Source organism: Pollicipes pollicipes, unplaced genomic scaffold (genome assembly GCF_011947565.3).
Source record: "Pollicipes pollicipes isolate AB1234 unplaced genomic scaffold, Ppol_2.1 Scaffold_7261;HRSCAF=8764_pilon_pilon_pilon, whole genome shotgun sequence".
Lineage (NCBI taxonomy): Eukaryota > Metazoa > Arthropoda > Thecostraca > Pollicipedomorpha > Pollicipedidae > Pollicipes > Pollicipes pollicipes.
Genome location: NW_023597054.1, coordinates 34,049,010 through 34,075,151, shown reverse-complemented (window position 1 = coordinate 34,075,151; position 26,142 = coordinate 34,049,010). Strand labels below are relative to the sequence as shown.

The 26,142-nt window shown below is 48.0% G+C and overlaps 1 protein-coding gene across 1 annotated transcript; it reads left to right on the top strand.

Moving 5' to 3' along the window:
- LOC119112929 (clotting factor B-like) lies at positions 1 to 21,921 on the top strand. The gene is made up of 3 exons (XM_037237230.1): positions 1 to 233; positions 20,323 to 20,522; positions 21,402 to 21,921. The coding sequence occupies exons 1-3, from the start codon at positions 8 to 10 to the stop codon at positions 21,561 to 21,563; spliced, it is 588 nt and encodes a 195-aa protein (XP_037093125.1). The 5' UTR covers positions 1 to 7; the 3' UTR covers positions 21,564 to 21,921.
- Positions 21,922 to 26,142: the final 4,221 nt, after the last annotated feature.

Genomic DNA, 26,142 nt, shown 5'->3' with positions numbered 1-26,142 from the left:
GCAGGGCATGCGGCGGCCGCGTGAAATGCGTCCCGACGAGATCCGCCTTCTGCTCGGCGCCCACAACGTGTCGGACGCGACCGGCGACGGCTTCTGGGTGGCCAACGTCACGGCCATCTACCGCCACCCGCGCTTCAACTTCGCAACCATCGATAACGACATCGCGCTGCTCAAGCTGCAGGCCGATGTGCCGTTCGGGCCGCGGGTCAGCCCGGCTTGCCTGCCTGACAAAGGTCAGTGACTGGCGGCCCGCGGGCGGGAGGTGGCAGCTATGCAGCCAGGGTTTGAACTGGGAGATGGGCCAGGGCCAGGGTGTGAGAGCGAGTTCAAGAGAATATGGCTGTTTGGGACAATCCTGAATACTGCTTGAGCGTCATAAATGTTCAAGCAGTACGTAGCTCACGTAAATCAGAAGCACCTTGGTACGCATGACGTTTTCGAATTTAAGTGCACACATGCTTACAATAGCAATATTAAACCTGTTACTTAACCCGCGCCTGGCCAGGGGTCTGATACAACCGGAGGAAACTGACTTTCCCACTGGGATCCCCAACTTCCAGACACCGTAGATCTTAGGTGAAATACGAGGTCACGAGAGGTCACGGAAGGCCAAACACAATTGTTTCAATAGATGCTGTTAAAACCTGTGTTAACATATCAAGACGAATATCGAGAACACGAAAATAAGTTTTAAGACTGTGGGAGATTGTTCTGATCATTTCCATGACCACAGATGGACCCGGTAAGTTCAGGCCACCGTTCAAAGTCGGTCTACCAGTAGCCTACAAGAACGATGCTTTTCACAATGTGCTTCTGACTGAGTCAATTGTATCGAGTGAGGCTGTGAGAGAAAAGACATTCCAGACTAAACACACCAGCTGACCTGGAGGGCATCTAAGGTCAGCTTAGATCAAAGTTGTGAGCCATCCAAATTCGGAAATTGAGGTGATAACCCAGTCTGTGTGACCAGTACAATGATTTGCTGTGGTCGGAAATTGAGTATTGTACATCTACCATATTAACAAATAATAAAAATGGACATAACACAAAAGTGTATTGTACATCTACAGGCACTCAAGTTCGCATGGCTGATGTCTACATCATACAAAGTCCCTTGGACGGTTGGCAATGTATTTGTAACAGTCTGAAAACAGGTACGCTGGTATATGATATATGCATCATCAGCTGTACAAACACAATGAGGAGACGGTTACATGCGTTGCACACGTTCATCTAGCCTCTCTGGGCCGCTATTGGCAACATAGATCGTTGACCTTGGATGACCTGATATGGTCCTGAATGTCCTCACGTGACTTATGGTGACCGCATTATGCATCACAATGGTATCGCATGTTTTCACTAAAGTATTTACATTCTACGTCTAAAACTACCTTTAAAACTGCCTATTTTGAGCTTAGCATGTATCTTGCTAAAGGTACCTATACAGGTAGATCATGACCTGGGCCAAGGTCATGTGATCTGTGATCATACAATGGTGGTGTGCCTAGGTTAGTGCCTTTTTGCTCACATACAAACACCGAATCTGCACAAAATGCGTGCAAAGTTGCAATATTCACGAAAGATAGCACGTATCTGATAGCACATACATATCATATCTGATAACTCGCCTCTGGTCACTGCCCTCCCTTTTCTGAAAAATCTGAAAAATTCAACTTGTAAGCATTATCGTGTTCCATTACTATGACGACTATGATTGATGCCTACCCCAAATAACCAGCAAACATGTTATGGATGGTCAATTTTTTAGATGCTGAGGTTTAGAGGTTTGTTTAGAGGTTAGAGGCTCTTTGACTTGATCTTAGCCAATGCTTTTGGCAGAAAAAGGGAAGGATGCCAACTTGATAGATGAGCAGGTACTAAAAATTCGTGTTGCCGTGAGCGTTCGTTTTTGACCCGTGCTCACAAAACAACGGTAGGGGAATTCACCTCTCCTGGCCGAGCGCGGGTTAAGTTACTACGTCAGTCGCCAAGTCACGTAAAGTCACTATTGGACTCGAATGCAATGAAAGTTTGTTACTGTTACCCAATCCCGTGCATTTATGACGTTGAATACTTAAAAGTCGACTCATAAACAAGAAAAGAGAGCGCTGTGATGTTCAGTGCAGCGACACTGAAGAGTAACCCACGACTGGGGCATGCTTTTTTAGAACACACTCTGCTGATACCTCAAAACAATTAAAGGGAATGGTCCACATTTTAAAAGATTGAAGTAAGCACCATATGTGGTCAAATAAGTTTACTCTTAACTACTGATATACTTGCAAAGGGGGTGTTCCATATTTATATGGGTTTTTTTTACTGAAATAGCCATCTATCTTGAAGTCCTTTCGGCACTGTTCACAATCCTGCCCTTCTTAAGACCTAAGCCCCTCTAGTTTCTGAGTTACACGCCCACGAAAATGGAGAAAGATTTAGCGGGGGAGCATTTCAAAGTCACGTTGGCATTCATGACGTCATAGTCGTTGAAATCCTGCCATCCCATGAGTCATGCGGCAAACAAGGCAAAAAGAAAATGTCGAGGTGCTCATATCTGGCGTTCGTGAGCACGATTTTTAGATATAACGGTCGTCAACCGCCTCCAATCAATGTTGGGCAAGGCAAGATGACGTATATAGGAACATATTTACTAACATACATTTTTGCTGTCTAGAGCAGTCTTTTCCACTTAAAATGCACACCAATAAATGTTTGTGAGCTTGTTTCATCATATTTGATGCCTGCTTGAATGTCTTTAAATGTAAAGCATTCCCTATAAGTGGAAAAGACTGCTTCAAACACGACCAATTCTCTGTTTAGTAAATATGCTTCTCAATACGCCGTTGTCAGATTACTTCATCGTTCCTTGCACAGCATTGATTGAAAGCCAATTGGCGGCCGTTATATCTAGAAACGTGTTCACAAACGCCAAATATCAACCACTGAATAATCATATTTTAATTGAGGTTAGTCACCGCATGGATAATTTGATGGCAGGATTTGAATGACGTGATTATAACGCCGTGCATGCATGGGTGAGTTTGAAATAGTTCTTAAAAACGTCCGCACATTTTTGCGGTCATGCAGCGCAGAAACTATAGGGGCTTAGGTCTCAAAAAGGGCAGGAATTTAAACAGGACCGAGTGATCTTTAATACTTTTTATTTTTAGTTCATTTATTGTCATTCATACATTACATATATAATTCTATGTACATTATACATATAGTTATACATGCATTATACATAACATTGAACTTACATTATAGATGCATATCATTTATCGTTCATGCATACTACTTCAGTTGAAAACCACACACAAATGCAGAACACTTCTTTTAAGTTTAATGACGTCGCTGGGTGGTGTCACTGCAGCATCTTCAAAATATCTTGCGACAACTTTTTTAAATGCCTCTGCAGATTGCGAACTGTTCCGAAACAAGATCATGCACGCTGCCCATAAAAATAGAACGCACGGGATGTGGTCCCATGCCCATTTTCTACGAATAACACCGGCGTAATCTTGTCACATTCATCGCTGTCATCTCAGTCTATAGTTAAGGTCTTTGGAAAATGGAAAGCTCTTGAATAAAATGAGTAAAGCGAGAGTGGGCTACGTTGTTCATATGAGCTAACTATATTTCAACTCGTTTTGTTGCCATCCACTTCCTTTTGTTTACTAAGTTCTTAAACGTTGGATGAGTCAGTTATGGCATAAGTGGTTAACCTATCTTATGGACACTTACCTCTGTTTTGTCCATGAATATAGTTTTACCATCATCGTTTCTTTTCGGCCATGATGCAATTTGCACGTAATTATGTATGCCTGTTTGCATTCAGTGGCCATCGTATGCTGCACTCAATTATGCATAACTAGGACTGACCCATTCAACGATGATTTTTGCTTGCAGTGGCTTTTTTCCATAGCCTTTTTTCTTAGGTACCAACCAGCATATACATATATAAAACGTTGTGCCAATTCCCCCTCAGAAAACTATGCGAGGTAAGTTTTTCACTCACCATTCATTTTACAGGCTCCCGGTGTGTTGCCAGCCTGCCACCAAACGTGCATATAGAGATGGCCAATATCTTCCGGATGTGCTGGTTGTTTGAACTATCGCCTCCTTCTTTCGTGTCAGTGTATTCACGACATAGGGCCAGTTAATTCTCCTACCGTTGTCAGTTGTATTGAGTTCATAAAAGTACTGGATGACGCTTGGCTTTCAGCCATGTATGCATCTTAAGTCAAATGTTCTCGGTGGAATGCTGGGATACGAACCGGGTGCCCCTGATGGTAATTCCAGCGTTACATCATAAAGTTCATACTAGCCCGAAACATTTTGAGAGGAGACTGTCAGTGGTAATCGGGATGATCTTCTATCAGATGTCTTTATTCGCCACTGGCCAAAGTGACGCACCGATTTTTTTGCTTGTCTCACCGTGACTCACCGATTTTTCTGGCTCAAGAAACAATGTTCATTTAGCAATTAGTGGTGGTAATGCTGTTTGCACCATAACAATAAGGGCTAATCTATTGCACCCCCGCCTTGTTCCGAAGTCGGTTAGTTATCTCATAAAAATATAACTAATTCTAAGATGGTACAGAAGTTGTGCAATGTATGGCATGACAAACATTAAAAGGGGATTAAGATGCCCTTCCTCCAATAATTATATACGTGATATCCGTTAAGTAAGTTGCATTTTGATGAATTTTCGGTCACAGACCTTGCTCACAGAGTCCAAATTGGAATGTGCCGCCGAACTACTATTTCTGCTTCCGCTGCTGACACGAAGTCGGCTCAGGAAATCATGCAGCTCTTAAGATTTCATCCTTGTATCCATGTTCTCATGCAGAGATGCGTTTAAATGCACTAGACACGCAGCGTTACAAAATATGCTTCGTCCCACTTTTACTTTTCCTGAACGCGTCATTGATAAAAGTACCAGAGTTGTAATGCCCACACATAGTTTCCACCCCGGAAGCAGGTTTGAGCTCCATATAGAGCATCGATCTGGTAGGCTCTCGAGATTTCAAGGAGTGAATGAATGCTGCGTTGAACTGAAGCGAAATTCAGCGCATGAAAATCGGATTATTAAATGTCTCTCAACATCAGTGAGCAACAGACGAAATCGTAGCTCTGTCAGTGTAACGCTTGATTGAGAACAGCAAGTTGACCGGTCCGAAAGTGGTTTTCTTTCCATGCTTTCGCTGCAACCGCCATGAGAGCTTACGACGCATTTAACTTAGCCGTCAGAAGTGTCGGAAAATAATCCCGCATATAGCGTCAGCTGTCTAAACCATCATAAAGCCGAGAATACGAGCCACTTAACCGTCTCACTGGAAGCGCACAGTCGTCGCAGAGAGCTATACGCTCCCGACACCGTTACTCACAAGAGCTGACGACTGCTGACACTGGTTAGCCTTGGGGCTGGTCGCCAAACAGTCGGTGGAATGAAGTCGGTGTTCTCTGCCCTGTTCCTATAACGACAGTTGGCGAGCCAGCGCGGCGCTGCGGTCTCGGCTGCCAGGGGAGAGCTGTTCACTGGCCGCCGTCTGCACGATATCTGTGCTATGGCCTCTGTCTGTGACAGCGTTGTGCTGTAGCCTCTCCCTGTGGCAGTGCTGTACTGCGGTCGCTGTCTGCGAGGGTGCTGTGCTGTGACCTCTGTCTGTAACGGTGTTGAGCTGTAGCCTCTCCCTGTGGCAGTGCTGTACTGCGGTCGCTGTCTGCGAGGGTGCTGTGCGTGGTCTTTGTAACAGCGTTGTGCTGTAGCCTCTGCCTGCGACAACGCTGCTCTGCGGTCGCCGCCTGTGAGGGTGTTGTGCTGTGGCCTTCGTTCGCGAGCTCTGTGGTGCCCCAGAGCGGGCGGTCGTCGTGCCAGCTCGCTGCAGGCTGTATCGATTGGGCCCGGGTCGCCTTAGATAAGGAGAAACGCAGCCGACGCGCGTCTGAAACTGTGGGGGCGGGGGGGGGGGGGGGATGGCGGCGACGGCCCGACGCTAGTCGATCGGCCCGATTGCTTCGCCTAATAGTAGCGCCAGGTGGCCGCTGCCTAACTCCTCAGCTCACACCACGGGGCTGGCCACCCATAAATCTGCGAATGGAACGGAACTTAATTTTCGAAATTCGTTCATGTTAAGGAGTCCTTTGATGGGGACAAGCTGTTGAGGCGTGTCCAAGCAACGAACCCGAGTGGCACTTTTAAAGAAGCTACGTCGCTTTCAGGGGCTGATTTGTGTAATTTAGTCGAAACGGTTACGGAGCGACGGCCCTGTGGAGACTTGTCTGACTGTTGCCGCTCACTACAAGGTACCGTCAAACGTAAAACAGGGTGTCTGAGCGAAAGCGCGGTGTCATCGATAAGACAAGAACTGCTTTGATGGTACCATTGTGTCTCCACTGAGGCATCCCCAAGTAGCTTAAAATAAAGACTAGGACATTATATCAAAACTGATGCCGCGGAACATTGGTTTTGTCAGCATGCCATTTTTGGCCCTTCTAAGGGCTGGCCCATTTGCGCGATGCGCAATGTCTTCCAAATGCATATAGTGAATTAGTTGGGGGATGAACTAAAATACATACAGGTCAACAGTAGATTACTTTTTTCGCTCCCCTATTGCCGTTATGTCTTATCCGGTAGTCCTGCAAGCATGGGGCAAGCAAGCAATTTTTTTCTTCACTAATCACTCCGTCGGTAGACTGATATACTGGTCCCGTACTGGATTTAAACATGAAGCTTGATTTCCATTGGTGTGAAAAGGCCTGCGGAGTATAAAGTTCATTCGAAACGTTTCACAAGTAACGCTGTGCCACCTGCACCATTTCCTTCAAAACAAAACACTTATTAGAGCTCGATCTGATGACAATGCAGCGGTTGCATTGGAATCCATCACCAAAATATCAATGCATGTGCGGGCATAGGTGAAACAAATGGTATTCACGTATGCGAAGCGACAGACCAACAGGGCTGGGTTCAATCCTGTTATGCTCGCTGTATGTTCTAATTGTAAGTGTAGTTTGAGCTGTAATACACCTTTTATATATATAATATATATATATATATATATATATGTGTGTGTGTGTGTGTGTGTGTGTGTGTGTGTGTGTGTGTGTGTGTGTGTGTGTGTGTGTGTGTGGTGTGTGTGGGTGTGTTGTGTGTGTGTGTGTGTGTGTGTGTGTGTGTGTGTGTGTGTGTGTGTGGTGTGTGTGTGTGTGTGTGTGTGGTGTGTGTGTGTGTGTGTGTTGTGTGTGTGTGTGTGTGTGTGTGTGTGTGTGTTGTGTGTGTGTGGTGTGTGTGTGTGTGTGTGTGTGTGTGGGTGTGTGTGTGTGTGTGTGTGTGTGTGTGTGTGTGCTGGCTATTCACGTACGGTACCCTGGTGGGTTACCGCGCCCACGGGATTTTTTCTGCTTTCGCTGCGCTTGACGCACTGCGACATAAAAGTCCTTATTAAGATACATTGTTGTCGCCAGTACTTACTCTATCTGTACAAGTTAAGGACAGCCAGACACGTCAATGCTCAATGCTTTACTTATGTGCCACTATAGACCATCAACACCGAATGTGGCCACCTTAATCGTCATAAAATACAATCAGCGTCATAAAATATAACGGAAGGCCGGCACACAAGTTACTGACATCCAGGCCGTCTGACAGGTGTGCACGCTGGAGAGAGTGGCACTGATACAAGCTACAAAACCACGCATGAACCAGCAGATAAAAAGGATGAAAGTCATTGCCATCAAAAACGTAAAGCACCCATCACGTTTGCACGCTAGATCGAATAGTTTCTTTTAAGACTACCGTCAAACAACTGTTGAAAGACCCAAGCCCTGCCCCCGACAGGTCAGGAAGAGTGAGCCGCTCACCCGACAGATAAATAGGCAGCCTATAAGCAGAGACACGGCAAAACAAAGCATCCCTTGCCTATCTTGGAGTTTTTTGGTCACGTTTTTGTATTCTAAACGTGGCTCATACATCCAAAATCCCCCCCTTCCCCTAGCTGTTTATGGTATCTATCAGAGCAGTTGCTGACTAAAGAAATGCCGTAGTGTACGCCACGCCAATGCTGTAGTTTGAACGCCACGCCGTGCACCGTACTGGGGATCACGTCTTGAGGAAGGGCCATAACGCTTGTAGTTGAGGCTGATCACAAGTCCGAAACAGACGTCTGCAAGGTGATGTAGTCTGCATGCCTATTCCATCTACACAAAGCTTGAGGGAATTTTGGAGCGGTTTTCATCGATGTCATGAATGATGGGGGCCGCACGGGCAATTAGAGAAAGGGTTATGTGGATAATTCTCACATGGCTTTCAGTCGGGTTGGCGACATTGGCCCGGGCGTTGTCGAGAGAGGGCGCTCCGGGCAGGGACATGTGACAGGGAGCGGCCGGGTGGCGGGGCGCGCTGGCCGGGCATTGGCTGACCGGCAGTGACTTTTGAGGGCATCGTTACACTTTCCTGTGCCGATTTGTCGAATTTGAACTGAAATGAATCGTTCGCTGTGCCCCCTCGGGCACGACATGGAGTTGTCGGAGGACTCTGTGTACACAGATGCAGACGAGGAGACCCTGATCTTAAGTGGACACGGAGACGCTCAGAAAAAATCGCTTAAATGTGTGTTGCAGAAGCGGTGCAGTCTCTTGGAGGTAAGACGACCAGCGTTAAAGGGAAGCGCGTGCATAGAGCCAGTCTCGGTCTCCACCTGAGGCAAAGACGATGAGACTGAACGTGGGAGCGCTTCCACAACTGCTATCTAATGAAATAAGCTTGGTCAGGAGGCACATTATCAAGAAAACTACCGTTCTTGTAGGCTACTGGTAGACCCAATTGTGAGCGGTCAACTGATGTGGCCTGACCCATGTGGATCAAGAGAAATTGGTCGGAATTGTCTCCCCACTGCCTTAACGCATATGCCCGTGCCCTCAATATTCATCTTAGCGTGTTAACACAGGCTTTAACCTCATTTATCGGAATATCGTTCTTTTTATCTGTCGTTACCTCTGATGACGCCATATTTGACCTAAGGTCATACATTTGGTGGACATTCTTAATGGTTTGACGAGACCTCTAATATTTTGTTTTTTGTTTTTCTCATGTGGTTTGGAAAGGTGGATGATTCCAAGGGAAAGCTCGACTGCCTCCCCCCCCCCCCCCCCCCCCCCAGCCGGGCGCCAATGTCTCAGACCCGCGACCGGGCTCGGGTAAACAAGCGATCAAGTTTGGCTGGTAGAACCCAACAAGACAGTACAAAGAGCCTTATTTCTTGTTCAATAAATAGGAAAATGAAGATATGTATGCAGTGGTATTTCGGCTACATGCTTTTATTGAAACGAATAGCAACAGTAACTTGTCATATATGTAGCAATGATATTACTGATATATGGTTTTAATTAAATGTCTACTGGTCAAAAAAATCAATAGTAACGCAAAAGTATTGTGTATGTATTTCTGACATAACTAGCGTTTGTTTATTTCTAAAGATTTACTGCTGATATTCGTTTCCATAAACGCATGAAGCCGTAATATTAACGCAACTATCTCTCCATTTTCTGGGTTATTTTACGAGGACTAAGGCTGATGGTACTGTCCTATTTATATGCACAATGCTCCTTCCAAATGCTCTTAACAACTTCGGAAATGTAAGTCAAGATTCAGCAGCTGCCATCTAGCGTAGGATATAATTTCAGAGAAATCTGTTGACACAGCTTCGTACTTTTCTCAAGTCGCTACTTCGTCAAATGGGACACCATGCAAAAAGGAAAGGGAAAGCTACGTTAAATGATTTATAGAGCGCGATAAACACGATCCAAAAGTCTAATTTATACTAGGTACTTATGCTGAAGTCTAGCCTAAGTGCCAGGCAAGTATAACGCAGCTGTACGGCTTGTCAGTGCTAATCAAGAACGAGACGGCATTCTAAGAGACCTAACAGGCCACAGCGTGTTACGTTGTCAGGCACAGCGGCGGCACGTCGTGGAGCGAGGCACGCTTACTTTCGCGGGCTAAATAAAACGCTTCCACCGGCCCGCACAAACGGTGCTTGGGTTAATCATATTAAACCACACTTAAAGCCGAGGACGCTACAGATTTCCACATTGGAGATGTTACAAAAATCCCGGTGTTATTTTGAAACACTATGCAAGTGGTCGGCGCGCACGCTTCAAACGCATTCATTTCATGCATCCATGGTGCGGCAAATGGCGGAAGCAGAGGAACGGAAGCGTCTCCTATAGAACAGGATTTGTGCAGCTCTGGCGTCCATGGACGGCTCGGCTAATCCTGGTCGGGGATGGTACACAATATTTTTTAAAGGTTTCTGACAGGAATTGGGCGCCGTCTGCTGTGTTATTAGAGGAAACAGCAGAAAAGCGCAACAATATCATCCCAGAGGACAAAAATCAGGCATTGGTGGAATCATTGCGGCCTGTCAGTCTCCTGAATATGGTATTTAGCATTTTGACTAACACACTTACTAGGCGCATTGGGAAAATGATTCGTGGACTTATCAACGAAGACCAGACGGTGTAAATAAAAGGGAGATTGCATTACGCAAAATATCCGAACGGTCCTAGACTTGCTGAAAACCACTCAGGAACTTGAAATGCCGGAAACTTCTTGTATGTTGTGACCTAGCAAAAAGCATATGACTCCATGGATCGAAGATACTTTAATGCCGTCATTACGCAGTTCCATCGTTTTGTTTTCCTGCGTAAATCGAGTAATATCATTAACCAGGAAAGCCACGGCTCTAGCTCTGCGCAGATGCAAATTGACGGTAAGATGTCAAACCCTATCGAATTCTGAGAGGCCTGAGACAGAGATGCCCTTTAAGTTGCAGCCTGTTACTCATGTGCGTAGAACCCACGCTAGCCAACAAATTTGCGGTAACTGGGAGACATAAGTTGAAATATCTGCGTTACGCGGACGGCGTATTGATAGTGATGAATGGCCAAACAGAACCGCTGAAAGAACCCATGAGCCCGCCTACCTCAAATTTCAATGTGCTTGGCCTGAAATAGAACGCACAAAAAACGCGTGCCATGTGAGTCAGGAAACAGCGCCGTAATCGGTCGGCGTATGCCCAGATCTGGGTCCAGGGTGGGAATTCTGCTCAGCGCAGTACCTGAGTATGAAAATCGACCTGCGCAGTAAAAAAACTGGCCGAAATAAACTGTGAAGTCAAAAAGACCACTAGGGGGAATAGCTTTTAGTTCTCTTGCGGGCTCACCGTCGCACGGAAAGACGTACGTCTTAAATGTGATACACTGTTGCTGCCCATAGCCGACATTTCAGTTTTGGAAAAAACAACATCGCAGCCAAATATAAAAGCAATATAATCGTGATGTTTCATTTTACCTGGGGGAAGACAGATTAAGATGAACGACCCACAGTTAAAAATGCCTGGCAGCACGGAGGGCTTCAGATCTCAGACGAGAGCGTTCAGAACGGACAGCCTGGTAGGAGGAGTACTCGGCACGGGATGTAGAAGCAATAGGAAGGCAATAGTGCGAACATGTATATGGTTGATAACGACGTCGCGACCTTTTATCGGCGGTGGTAACGTTTTAGATGCCAGAGTAACACAAACATTAGTTTAGGCTCTAGTTGCAAAATACCGTACATGTATAAAATACAAAGTACCGTCTGGCACAAAATAAGCCACATAGAGAAACCGTCGGGAAGCGAGGCACTGTCCAAACCGCTTCGGTTGTACAGAGATATACACTCAGAAGGTAACCGAAGTTAAAAAAAAAAAAACACTTCCCGGACACGGTGTTGGTACGGTGTCAGACTTGTTGCGACATTGGAAGACGAAGGCTAAAATAAGGGGCTGAGCCAGGTCGCCAATATAACTTCGGAACTAATTATATTCTATGGCATGCCATGTTATCAAAGCTGTCAGGAGAAAGAAAAAGCAACGCTCCTACCCTACAGTCCATAAACATCAAATCTGTCAGATTGCTTTAAGCAGATTATGAAGACATCCAAAGCACGAAGTGGTCATACGGTATCGTGCAAAACAAGCTGAAAATTGCCTACCCGAACATATGCGAAGAAAATGGGAAGATGAGCTAAATCTCCCAAACACGTCTGATTATAGCTGTACGTTTTCATTTGTTTATGAAGAGGACAACGGATTTCAAGCTGAGATGGCTCAGTTCCATGCTTTAACCGCAAATTGTCAGCAAACTTCAGGAAAGCAAACCAATAATATAATCATGACTATTAAATAGCAGCCTTGCTCTGTACGGGGTAAATGCATCTCCCTGTTTTGCTCCGAGATGCATCTCCCTTTTAGTAATAAAAAACGGCCTTGCTCTGTGCGGGATAAACGATTCAGCCGGAAGTGAGAAGTGTCCAGAACGGGCCGAGACCATTTCGCACATATCTTGAGACTGCCCTGGCATTAGAAAGTTTTGGGTCACCCTACAGAGTCCTTGCGAATCCAACTTACAAAGCATTCCGTGATCCTGAGACACTACTAGGGCAATCACTCCCTGTACTTGGGAGCAGTGCTTATCAGCTTTACGTTGGGTAAAGGAGCTCGGTTTTTCGCTCCGAGATGCAGGGCTTCGTAAAGTATTCATTACATTGCGTCAGAGTTCAAAAATATATAGCTACCGTCACAAACAACATAAACATATTGCGTGGTAAGTGGATCCGCTTGACCAAGCTGTTGAAGAATCTGGGCCTTCTCCGCTCATGAGAAGATAGAGTGACTGGCCGTTGTGTGGAAAGGTAGGGTAGGAGGGTGGCGAGTGGGGGGAAGTGCGATGAGAGAACAGAAGTTGGGGAGGGTTCGTTGCACTGAGGTAGCCAGCGTGCATTAAAGGGAGTGTTCCACCTTTAGATGTGGTTTTGAACTGAACTAACCATATTGAAGATATTCGGTGCTTTTCACAACCCTGGCCTTCTTAAGAACTAAGCCCCTCTAGTTTCTGAGCCGCACGCTGGCGAAAATGGGGAGAGTATTTCAAGACTGCCTTGGCGTTCATGACGTCATAAAACGCCATTCAAGTCATGCAATTCCATAAACCTCGCGGCGGTCAAGGCCAAGAAAAATGTAATTGCTGAGGCGTTCATATGTAGTGTTCATGAGCACTGAAAAGGCTCACTAAAAAATCGCCGGATCGGGCCCATTATTAATGAGCTTATGGTTTTCATTGATATTATTCCGTTTGTAATCATATAACTGAAATAGAAGCCAGAAGGTACCGCGGAATGCATTCTAACTGAATTACGTAGTCAATAAATTGAGAAATAATGCGTTAAACGACTGCATGAGATCACCGGCGCTCCCCATTTACAATAGTTCAGTGGGATTTTCTCAAAGGGCAGATCTCAGAGGCTTCGTCACAATTGCATCTGGGTTCTACAGAGTTATAACGCCCGCGCGAATGTAGATTGCGGATCGAAATAGGTCAAGAATCTGCATTAACTTGGGCAAGCTAGGTTTACCTGGGAATGTTCAAACATCCACCCAGAATCGACTAGTGATACAAATTATGAAGGTAGTTTTGAACATGCGCCCTCGCAAATCTTACCAACAATATCCTTTTCGCTTGGCGTTGCAGTCTCCATAGGCCATACGGTAACGGCTCCCTGGCTTACATCAAGTCGTGACCAACGGGTGGGTGAAGATGATGACGTATTAACACAAAGTACGTTTTAACGCCTTAGGACACCAAATCACGCATTTAAAAGATACTTCGTGCATATATTTCACCGCTGTGATTTCAAGAGTGATGTTAAGAACGGATTAACATCACCTCGAATTCGCACTGGATGGAACCTGGGGGGTGTAACCGAGCGGGTAGATGTGCAATCTCTATTTCCTGTGTTGCTGTAACTGTTCATCTGACCAGAGGGCAGCCTCAAAATGGAAAAAATTCAGCCCAGTCTCATCTTTGAACGGTGCGAATTAATTGTGAAACACGTTCAAAACCGCTACGTCACGGCGGTCGTTCTGGCGCGGGACGCGTGGTGCTAGTGCAGTAGCCAACACCGCTCGGTTTTGTGGAAACGGCAGCCCAGACCATCGTTCTCCTTGCTCCCGAGGCTTTGGGCGTCCAGGCTCAAACCTTTTTAATGGCCTTGTTTCGGCTTTGAGCTCACTTCGATCCATTATATTCAACACTAATGAGATCTCGTTTTTCTTTTCTGGCAAGATGGCCTCTTGAGTAGAACACCAGGGGGCATACCATTGTTCTCGGTCAGGTGCTGGATGGCCATTCCGTCCCACCGCCGGGTGTCTTCTGGCTGCCACTCTGGCGACACGGGGCACGACCCCCTGTCGATCCGGAGGCTCTTAGAGATATGCATAATATTACACTGGTCCCTTCCTGACGTGCGGGAGGCCTTCTGCCGCGCGCGGATGGTCCCGGATCGATGCATGAACACTAGTCGACACAACAACATTCCTGATCGCCACAGGAAGTTCAATACTGAGCAAAAGTTTCCCTGAATGACTTGAGACCCCTTGTTGGCACAGAAACACTCTGTTGAGCACTGGGCCAGTGACTGATACAGAATCCCCGCATTGTTGCAAGAGCCCCAACCAATGCAAATCTCAGGCCCGACCCTGTTCCTGCTATGGAAAGGGGTTTCCAAGAGCTCAGACCGAAACGGAGCTGACTGTTTGGTGTTGGTGATTTATGGCCGAAATAGAGGGACGTTCTGTCTCAGCGATCCCCAATCGGTACAAGAAACCTTGTAACTGCCATATGAGACCGCGACCCCACGGGCGCGGTTCCTCAATGTGACTTCCAGCAAGCCCTTCTGGCACTTCAGCCTTCCAATCGGGCCCTTGATCTTTGGTTCCGAGGGGCTCTCCGGCCCCTCTTTGGACCTCCCCAAACAAAGCCCGTGACTGACGCGGGCACCTAGCCGACACATGACCCCTGTTGGGCACTGTGGGCCCCTGACTGACACAGGGGATCCAACGATTGTTTCAGGGACCAAGACCAATGCAAGTCGTGGCCCCGGGCTTGTTCCTGTTTGGGTTATCGGCCCTCAGAGCTCAGACTGACAGAGAGACAACTGTTTGGTGTTTCTGGTCTCTGACCGATCGAGATATCCGCATTGTCTCAGGGGGTTTTCAAGCGATGCAAAATACCCTCCAACTGATATTTCAGGTCACAACCCTGCGGGGTCGCAATTATTTATGTGACCTAGACTGTCCTTCAGGCCCTCATGGCTTCCAACCGAGCCCTTGATCGTCGGTTCCGCTGGATCGCCTAGGCCCCTCTTTGGGTCTCATCGAAGACTGCCATTGGTCGGTTCGGGGCCCCTTGCGAACACAGGACCCTCTGTTAGGCACTCCGGGCCCCTGACAGATACAGGGACCCCAAACAGTGTACATCGCTGGCCCTGGCTTTTTAGGCGATTGGGAAGTGGGCTTTCCGGCCGATACCGACACAGAGCTGACTGTGAGGTACTGATGGTGCCTGGCCGACATATAGACCCATATCGACTCAGGGTCCTCGATCGGCGCATAGACCCCTCTGATTGCTTTTTTAGGGCCTTTCGCAGCGGGATGGAGCCCCTGAATAAAAACTGGCCAACCTTTCGTGCGATTACGTCCTCCAATTGGGCCCTTCATGGTCGGTCCCGGTGGACCCTCCAGGCTGTTCGGGCCTCCTTGAACACTGCCTCTGGGCGACTCTCCCATAGGCAGGCAGGGCCCCTTTCCAACATAGGGCCACCTTTTGGTGCTGTGGGGCCCTGGCAGACACAGAGCCCCGACCAATGTAAATCGCTGGTTCCTGCTTTGTCCCGGCTTGAGGACTGGGCCCTCAGACCTACGCCGACGCGAAGCCAACTTAACGTCATTGGTGGTGTCTGACCGACGTATGGATCCTTATCGACTCATGGGGCCCCTGGTCGATGCTCAGGGCACGCTGGATGGCATTGAACGCGCCCGGCTCTGCGGACCCCTGCCTCTGAATACGACCTCTGGTCAGCCATTCGTACCCTAAATCTTACATTCCGAGGAGAGCGAAGAGCTCCTCGAAATCTAAGAGGGGCATGTCCCCCTGTGCTTCCCACTGCCTACGCTACTGTAAGTCCCAATCAAGTGACCTCTCCGTGTTGAGCCTCAGCACGCACTGCCGGGCGCAACCTGGCCATCAGCCGTGGCCGGCTGCAAACCGCCCGCGGCGCGTTGCCGGCACAGCATCACCGGCCACGCAGGGGCACGAGCATCCGGAACACACCACAGCACGGTCAATGTGTGCAGCGCAGGTGCGCTACATTGCCTCTCACAAAACATTGTGTTATGAATGGTGCGCCGCATCATTGGTGGCAGGAGGTTATTTTGAGCAAATTGTCAGACTCTTGATGCACTGGTCAATGATAATGACAACGCCTCGTCTGTCTGGGAAGGCCCCCGCCGCCAGCCGCGAGGGAAAGCGTCTCCCACGTGGCGGGAAGACGACCAAGTCGCGAAAGTGGTCCGGATCAGGCATCAGGACTGCGGACGTGTTAGGGTTGTGACAAACGGGAACATTTTATAGGAGATTGCAGGGCTAAATGAAAGAAACGTGGTAGGCAAGACCACGTGGAGACGAAGTGCAAGGGATGAAGGATGCCGGAGAAAATGGGACAAACTCTGTGAAGAGAGTCAATGACATCAAAGACTTAAAAACAAATACCCAAATCAATGGAAAGGAAGTTGAAGCCGTCCTGGATACTGGATGTCAGAACAATCTCACGAGGCCGGATGGCCAGATGGCGCTGAATATAGCTGCGAAGCCCACATCTACCTCTAGTAGGACAGGTGGAGATAAGACGCGCGACATCGAAGTCGAGTTCCAAGAGCTCTCTAGCATGGAAAATATCAAAACAAAAAACACGGCTACTTCAAGTTATATTGGCCATACAAAAAACAACAAAACAAAACAAAACAAAACAAAAACACGGCTTTATCAAAGGCGTAACACACCGGATTGAAGCGAGCGGTCGTCCGGTCGCAAGGAAGCCCTATCAAGTGCCGCTGCACTATCAGGAGGCTCTAGGAAAAGATCCCTGTGAAAAGGACATAATTCAGAAATGCAACCCGAGCTATGGGAATCCAATGGTGGTCGTGAAGACGCCTGATGGGACCCTGCGACTATGTGCAAACTACATCACGCTGAATAACCAGACGGAGAAATATCCATACTCAGTGTCGTCCCCAAGTAACATCATGGTAAAGATCCGTGTTGGAAGATTTTCACGAGGCCAGATCTTTGGCTGGCTTACTAGCAGACCAAACTGGACCCTGAGACACGTTACAAGACGGCATTTATAACTGTCGATATCTCCTCCACTATATGGTTCGGCCGATTGGCATGACAAACTCATGGGCAGTGTTTCAGCGGGTGCTGGCCGAAATTTTGCCTGGCCTGAGCTGCGCGCCGGCCTACGCTGAGGGCGTCTGCGCGAGCACTCCAGAGGATGATTTGGAAGTCAACCCGCGGCAGTTTGGAGGGGTGTTCCAGCACCTTCAAGATGCGGGAGCTCGTCTGCATTTTGAGAAGTGCGAGACTGTCACGAAGGCGATCAAGTGTATGTGACATCAGGTGAGCCATGGATAGGTGTCCGCGCTGATCGACAAAGTGGAAGATATCGCGACGTGGTCTACGCCGACAGCGACGTTCGAGATCCGTCAGGCTCTGGGGCCGACAAGCTTCTAGCGGCTGCTCGTGCCGCGACTTGCCGAATTCCCGGCACCGCTCACCGATCTGTAAAAGAAAGACGTGCCGTTCACGTGGAGAACACGACAAGACCAAGCATTCCAACGGCTCAAGAAAGCTTTGTCAAGTTCACCAGTCCTCGCTGAAGCCAATTCAGCCCAGTCATTCGTGGTGACAGCCGATGCCGCCGATACCAGATGTGGAGTGGCCCTGGAAAATGACTTAAAGCCAGCCGCGAGCACTTCAAAGATGCAAACGTCAAAGAAGAGCGTGACTAGGAAGGAGTTGGCCGCCGTGGTCTTTGGAATCAAGGCATTCATGTTCCTCTTGAAAGGAACACCCTTCCTCGGTTGTAACTGACCACTAGTCGCTCCGGAATCTCCTAAAGAAACGCTGTGGAACAGCTGGATTGTATGGGACACTACGGTTTCGACATCATGCATGGACGAGGTCAGGAGACCATGCATGCGATAGCGCTGTCTGGAAGGTCGTTGTGACAACTGACTTTCAAAGCCGACACTCTGAAGTCAGCAACCGATGCGGACGATGCGGACTGTGCGCCCTGAGAGAAGGGTTGTGGCAGAGCATGCTGAGTCAAGCCTCAAGTGCGGAGATGCAGTTTTATGCGCCTGAAAATTCCAAACATCATGTGATCGACGGATTTGTGCTGAGAACGTTTCATCACGGTGTTGACGCTCGGATCTAATTCCAAAGAGTCTGCGAAAGAAGTGTTCTGGGGATGTGTCATGACCATCCAACGCCCGGTTACCTTGGAGTAAGCAGGACGCTGGCTCGACTGACCAAGAACCACTACTGGTACGACGTCAATAGGGATGGAGCCAAACTGCCTGTCATTCGTCCGGAACAAGATCGAGCGTCAGCACCGCGGCAGCATCGCGAGGGACTGGGCACTGTGCCAGTGATCGGGAGTCCCGATTTCCAGTGGGGAACCGACATCCTGGGACCCCTGGACGCAAGAAAACGAGACAGATGATACATGCTGGTGGTCACAGACTTTTTCACAAAGTGGGCAGAGTAGTCGCTCTCACTGAAACAATGGCTGCAACAGTGGCGAGAAAGATCGTGGAAGTCTTCACTAGGTTCCCTTAGTGCAGCGAACTCCTGACGGACCAAGACGGCAACTTCGAGAGCGAGCTGGTGAAATAACTCCGTGTGTTGCTGGGCGCGACAAAGCTGAGCACGACGCCGTATTACCTGGTGGGCAATATATAGACCGATCAGTTCAACACCGCCGTTTGTGTAATCCTGCGTGCTTGCTACTGTGATGGGTGGGACGAGACACTGTCTTAGGCATTCTCGGCGTACAACAGCCCTATGCATTCGACGGCGGGGTATTCGCCCTACGATCTGATCGTTTGGATTCCAGCCAGAGAGTTTGGCTGTCTATGAGCTGCAGGGATCTGGAGACGAAACCGGTCGTCGTTTCAAGTCTCACGCGATGCTCGCAACTGATGTCAGACGAGATGTACAGAAGAGCACATCTCGGGCCCTCGACACACTGCGGAAAGGAACGTCGGGTCGCCAAGTTTCTTCAACAGGAGATGATATCATGGTTGGATCTCGAGTTCTCATAAACGTCTCAGGAAAAAGAGGAAGCTGGACGAAATGTATCAAGAGCCGCACGACGTTCTGGCAGCTCACCGCCCCGACTATGAGATACAACACGGCGTAAGAAGATACAGGGTCGATAGGCGTCACCTATGGCCTTGGCGGAGATCACCGGATGTTCTCGAGCGGGAAAGCGCATTCGCTGATACTTTGGTTGATAACCCCCTCAAGAGCAGAGCGAATTCGGCCAAGATGACACTGGATGGGACGAAGACGTCGCCGCCGAAGATGAATAAGTGGATGCTGGTAATGAAAGGGCCGACAATGCAAATTAAGAAGCTGACACTCTAGCGTCGGCGAAAGGTTACCCTGGCCCAAATCATGACCTTTTGTCGTTTTTACCTGTGCAGAAATGATTGAGACGTCAGGTGTCAAGCAAACGCCGGTATAGGTTACATCATCGCGATGTTCAATCGCGCGTCCAATTGCGAGTGTGGAGGACGTTCGGGATATCCGCTGCAGCGATTATCGTTTTAGAAGGGAAAGGGGATGTTAAGGGTTTTGTCCTCGCATTACCATATGCTTTCTGCTCGCTGCCATATTAGTCAGCTGTTGGGGCTCTCTCTTCGCCCGGGCGCCGAGGTGGGAGGCTGCGGTGTGTCGTGATGGCGGTAGGTTCGTTGGCTTGAGGATTTAGATGCAACACTGCAAAAAGTTCAAGTGTTTAAGACAACCGTCGTCCTCAACGAACCGGGTACACATAGCCATCGCTTGGCATGTAGGTGCGCAAGGTCGTATTGAGAAAACGGGCCAATCAGAGGAAGAACTATCCAAGAACAGCGTCAAAAGCAGAAGCTCTTGTTCAGAAACTTGCCTCTAGCGATCGGTAGCTCGGCGGTATCTGTGGTAGCTACGTAGGTCTCAGCCTGCAGTCATTAATTAGCATTCGTTCGGTAGCAATAGCTTATCATAGCAATATTTGTGAACAAATCTATTCGTATCCGCTTTGAGTAGCACTCCGGGCCGAACCTCAATAGCGGGAACATCCTCTGTGAGCGCATGCACTGTGCTGTTCGGCAGAGACGGCGTTCTGGGGCCGCTGGGGCACGGTCACCGGCTGGGGCACGACCTCGTACCAGGGCAAGGCCAGCCCGCTGCTGCGCGAGGTCCGGCTGCCGCTCATCTCCAGCGACGCCTGCAGGCGTACCTCCTACGGCTCCATCATCACCCGCAACATGATCTGCGCCGGCCTGGCCGCCGGAGGGCGTGACTCGTGTCAGGTCAGTACCTTCAGCAAGGCCGGCGATACTCGTCAGGTCACAACGGCTCGTACTCAAAGAACAGGAAAAGGGACAGCTCAACAGGTGCCGTATTACCAACCGTGTCCGATGCGATCTTATCTAGCGGCTATTGTTAGGGAAAATGCGTCGATGCCACCGACACATGTCATCGATATATACGTTGATAAATTTTCTTAAATTCATTGCCACCAGTCGCGTTGATCCGCCACATATATCGAAAAAACGTGCATTTGAACATCATTTTATAGTTTAGATCCGGTTGACGATGATGACGATGATAACGGTGATGTCCTCGGAAGCCGCCGGTGGGCGAGTCGGTCATTTGGTTGTCGGTTCTGTAGACTAATGTTCTGATCAATATCAGCCTTATCTAACCGCACGTGAAAACCATTTGGTCTGCCGATAAAGAGCACCGCAATCATTTAAACCATTTACAGCACATAATCTCCAGCCTGCCTCTTGCTCATTTCGCGTGTTTATTGCTCGACTGCTTTGCATTCATCAGACTAGAAGTAGACAATACAGAGCAACTGAAATTCAGAAGTCACTGGTGCGGGAATACGAGATTCAGAACAGGAAAGGTGGTACATGGTTTCCTACAGTTCGGTTCTCTGCAGAGGCACACCGCTCAAGTGTGAATGGTAACACCTGGCCCGTATTGCCCATCAGAAGCGCCAACATCCTGGCTTTGCATAGTCACCCTTAGAATACAGTCACGGCTTCGCGGTTGTGGCTTGGTGTGACGCTGCGGCTTCGTGAGCTCGGCGGCAATAACCTGTGATCACACGACCCTGCTCCAGATTCCCCTACCTGCCGGTAGGATGCCTCCCTGCTCCAGGTTTCTCACTCTACCGGCAGGGTGACTCGGGCGGCCCTCTGGTGGTGCGGCAAGAGCACAGGTGGCGCCTCGTCGGTGTCGTCAGCTTTGGCTTCAAGTGCGCGGCCGCTCAATATCCGGGCGTCTACACCCGGGTACAAAATTACGTCGACTGGATCAACTGGTACATCGACAATGAATAGCAAATCTGACCTCAAGTCTTGAAATGGTGAGCAACAGTGCTGCAAGACCACAGCATGGCCTCCATTGACCATGATGGAATGTCCACCGCAAAAGGCCATTCAAACCACAGGCGATGGGAAAGTTATGGAATTAGTTACGTGTTTTCATATGAGATTCAAAAGTGTGCCATACATTTCCGTACTGTTTTACGCGATAGCCACTTTAGCTGATACATGATAAATAAAGGTGACGTTGTGGTCGCTGTTGGCCAAGCTTCTCTTTAATGGTTTGCAAGACCGCGGTGTAACAAAAGTGTACAACGCGAATGGCATGAGCTGGGTTTAAACACCGTGACTAATTAAAGAGCACGACTGTAAAGGTTTTTACATTACGTAAGGGAATTATTCTGGGGTTTTGATAGACAGATGTCCGGAAACAGAGCCAGGGTTTGTTGCGTGAACCATGAACCACCATTAGGTCGTGAAATTTCGGATCAAGGACGAAATTTTCCGGCAAACATTGAACGCTCCGTCTCGCTCGACACGGTCCGTCCCACCCTCAGACGGCAAACATACACACCCTCGCGTAAAAACGACACGGTCCGTCCCACCCTCAGACGGCAAACATACACATCCTCGCGTAAAAACGACACGGTCCGTCCCACCCTCAGACGGCAAACATACACATCCTGGCATAAAATGTGTTAACGGTTGAAGACATTGCTATGAGGCTTAGCGATTCCAGACATTCTCCGTCAACCAAAGCCTCCTAGCGTGAGGTAGGCCTGTGTGTGCGTGCCAGGTGTCTGTGTCAATGCTGCACCCCAGCGGATCACGTGCCTGGTGCCTGTATCGATACTGACTGCACCGCTGCGAAACACGTGCCAGGTGCCTGTGTCAGTACTGACTGCACGCAACCGAAACACGTGCCAGGTGCTAGTGTCGATACTGGCTGCGCCACAGCGAAACACGTGCCAGGTGCCAGTGTCGATACTGTCTGCACTACACGCCAGAGAAACACGTGTCTGGTGCTTGTGTTAATACTGAAGAAGCAGCAGCCAGTCTGGTATTGGGCCGAGGGATCCAGTAGGAGCCGGGATCCAGTCTCGTATTAAAGGGAAACATCCGGCAAAAATAAGAGCCAGGTTGACAATTGGCCGAAAGGTCCAACAAGAACCAAGATCCAAACTGATACCAAGCCAAGAAAACCAGCAATAAACTATAGCCAGGCTGGCATTATGTTGAAAGATGCAGCAAGAACCAATATTTAGCCTGAAACACATAGAGATAAATTTAAAAAAATCCAATATGCAGCTCAGGATTTAGCAGGATTAAGCTGAGACCCAGCAAGAACCAATTTCCTGTCTGGAGTGATGCCAACGTAACCAGGAAGAACAAAAATCCTACCTGAGCCCCCTGTCAGCAAGAACCAAGGTGTTACTCAGGGGTACAATTTTCAAAGTAGTTTTAGAGGCTGAACAGGGAAAATAGCTAGACCTATTCCCGCTGCTCTGTCTTTTCTGTCTTGTCTTGTGCTGGGAGGGCTGGGATGACCCAACAGTGTAAAACCACACCTCTAGCGTTCCTTGAGGTTTATGCAAATACATGCGACCTGTCTCATAAGTGGTTCATTAACGTACATCGAACCACGTGCATTGCTGGATTATTTCAGAAAGCTTTCCAAGATTTAAGTCGCTTTATGCAACCATATCACAATAAGATCTACAACATCTGCCTCACTGTAGAGTGGAGCATGAAAAAGGAAACTATGTACCTTTGGCCGTTCCATTTTTATGCTTGCATGTAGTCTTGTGTATAGCTGAGAACTCACTTTTGATACTTGTACCATAATCTTTTCTCCAAGGCTGGTCAGTGCAATATCCGTAAATTTGTAAAATTGCTACCTCACCACAATAACCCAAGATTTGCTCAACTTACTGATTCACGGAAATTGCTGCTCATTTGCATCACGTTGCGCTTCTTCAAACAAATCCTTGCTTACGGGTCACTGTAATGGGAGCTGCTTTCCAAGACAATAAGCCCTCATGAGTACAGGTGACTGCAAGCTTTGATGACTGCATCTTAGCAACCAGACTGGAGAGCAAATGCCATAACGCATAAAATAATTGCGGTGCTTCACCTTATTCGAGCTGATCTATTCCAACCTCCTTTTTTGCAACCGTTTTGGATACTGTAATAGGCATTATAGTCAAGTTACCAAAATGTTGACCCTCAATGTCAACCCGCGCCAGAGTGACCGGTTGGATACTCTTCGACGGGTGGTGGGGGGATTTGACCCGCTGAGATCTCAAGAACTAGGAGAGCTAGAGACACCAAATTCACAGGGTGTATTGACCTGTATATAAACTCACTTAAATCAAAGTTTAAAGTTCCCGGGTGATGACTTTCAAGTAAAATAGGGTCAGACAAGGTCAAATTACAGGCTGGTCTCTAAAGACCCCCTAGAAAGTAGATGACTGGAAACTAGGTCAATACTTAGAGGACACCAATTTCATTTAGCAATAGACAGCAGTAGAACTATAAAAAGACAGACGACATTTGGTCTAAGCGTAGTGAATTACTAGGCATATTGGGTGTATTTAACAGTATGGCAAGATCCTAATGTGATTGGTTGGTGCACCATCCATAATAGACGCCCCTTTTATTCCGCAATGACAAGCGCATTGCTTCAGTTGTCAGATAGCCATTTGTGAATATTGGGCAATAATCTTCAGCTAGCATCAAAGCTTTATTAGTTGTAATGGTGGTATCAGGTCGCGCTGATTGTTTTTCTGGCATGTGGTGGTTTATCTTTATGTGGTGAGAGCAGAAATATGCGGGTTATCCTGTGCGATAGGTTCAGCTGTCAGGCGATGACTCCCAAGTTGTGGGCAACTGATCCATAACTAACAGTTAAGTTTTGTTAGTTGCATTGGTGATATCAGCACATGCTGATTGTTTGAGATCCAGGATGTTGGGCGAAAGGACCAGCAGGAACCATGATCAAGGGTTTTATTTTGTCAAGAGAACCAGTTGGAACCAGGATCAGCGACCTGGTTTTGTCGAAGCAGCCACTGGGATCCAAGAGCAAGCTGGGAACCGGGCACACGTTGTATTGAATGCCTATTATATTCAGCACAAGAACTGCCAGCTCAACATGGGTAGGATGTCCTACTGCACTATCTCGTAGCGCTAAGAACACGATCGGTTTGCAGGCCAGGGACGAGTTGCTGACCACTTAAACAATGAGGGCGAAACACGCGCGCGCAGTTTGGACGCACTTCAAGCCACCTGGCGTTTTACCTGGGGCGGCACCAGGCTCCCCCACTGGCAGCCTACCCACGTGCCAAGTTTGGCAATCGCAACTTATCCCCGTTGGCGGCGCGGGGTGAGCCACTTCAGGGGTTGCAGGCGCCCGACGGCACGTCCCGTGACACGCACCGGGCACCGACGAATAAATCATGGAAGGCATTGGTGGCCATGCTCTCACCGACGGAGGGATCCGTACGCCCATCCGTTTGATCTGCAACCGCAACATTTGGATTTTTGCAGAACCAGTAGCACGTTGCATGTCTCTGCGCTACATCTTTACTTACTGTACTTCTATTAGCTTTGCATATTTTACCCCTCTACGTAAAAGTTTTGACGACACTTTTACAGTATTTTCGAGAAAGTTAACATTTCATAGGCCAATAAAAAATACAGAAGCAAGAGCATCCATGTGACATCAAATTGCTGAGAACATACGCTGTCATTTTCCGCACGGCGCTCGTGGAGAACAACTTGCTTTCATGTTGGTCATTGGGACTTTACGACGCACTCAGTTTCTGATGCCTTGCAGAGTCGGCTGCATCTCCCCCTCTCTGGAACGGCGGCCACCGCGGGGAATCGAACGTCTTACTGTTGATTTCTCAGACGCGGACCTCAGCCACTTCACTATCGGCACACTAGAACCCTTTCGAAAGTCCGAGTACATATATATATATATATATATATATATATATATATATATATATATATATATATATGCGTGTGTGTGTGTGTGTGTAATTTATTTTAATCCTTCCCCCTCTCCCTCTCTCTATTTTTGTCTGTGGGTTTCCCTATGGTTCCATTGACTGGGAGCCTCTGGCTCATTTATCTAGCGAAAAAAGCATACTGCTGTACAGCAACAAACTTGGAATAAGTTTACAAATGTAGTCTTTGTCATCGACTTTGAAATATATGAAGAACAATTACCGGTCTTTCACTTTAAATACCCTAAATTACAGGGACCGCAAAATGAAACGCATTGAACTTGATGAGCCATATTCGTTTAAGACAACACTAAGTCTCGAGTAGGCAGCGTTTGTGAAAGCGTGGTTTATCGGAGCAGACGAAGCGTACAGTAACTTATTGATCCGTACTAAGAATATAATTCGGCTCCCCATCCAAGCCCTTTTTGTTGCGGCCTGTCTGCAGCGTTATACACTCGCGAGGCCTGTCGAACTGAATGTATCGGATCGCATCGTATCGCATTGTCAATGCGACCACGGAATCAACCGCACGTAAACCATCGGAGTCGTAAAATTCGACGCACAATTTACAAATTTATTTACAC

What these genes read in the sequence shown, in the direction of transcription:
- LOC119112929 (XM_037237230.1), top strand. Translation starts at nt 8, where the DNA reads ATGCGGCGGCCGCGTGAAATGCGTCCCGACGAGATCCGCCTTCTGCTC. An exon ending in GGCTTGCCTGCCTGACAAAG is followed by an intron (nt 234 to 20,322) that starts GTCAGTGACTGG and finishes GCTGTTCGGCAG; the next exon opens with AGACGGCGTTCTGGGGCCGC. An exon ending in GAGGGCGTGACTCGTGTCAG is followed by an intron (nt 20,523 to 21,401) that starts GTCAGTACCTTC and finishes CTCTACCGGCAG; the next exon opens with GGTGACTCGGGCGGCCCTCT.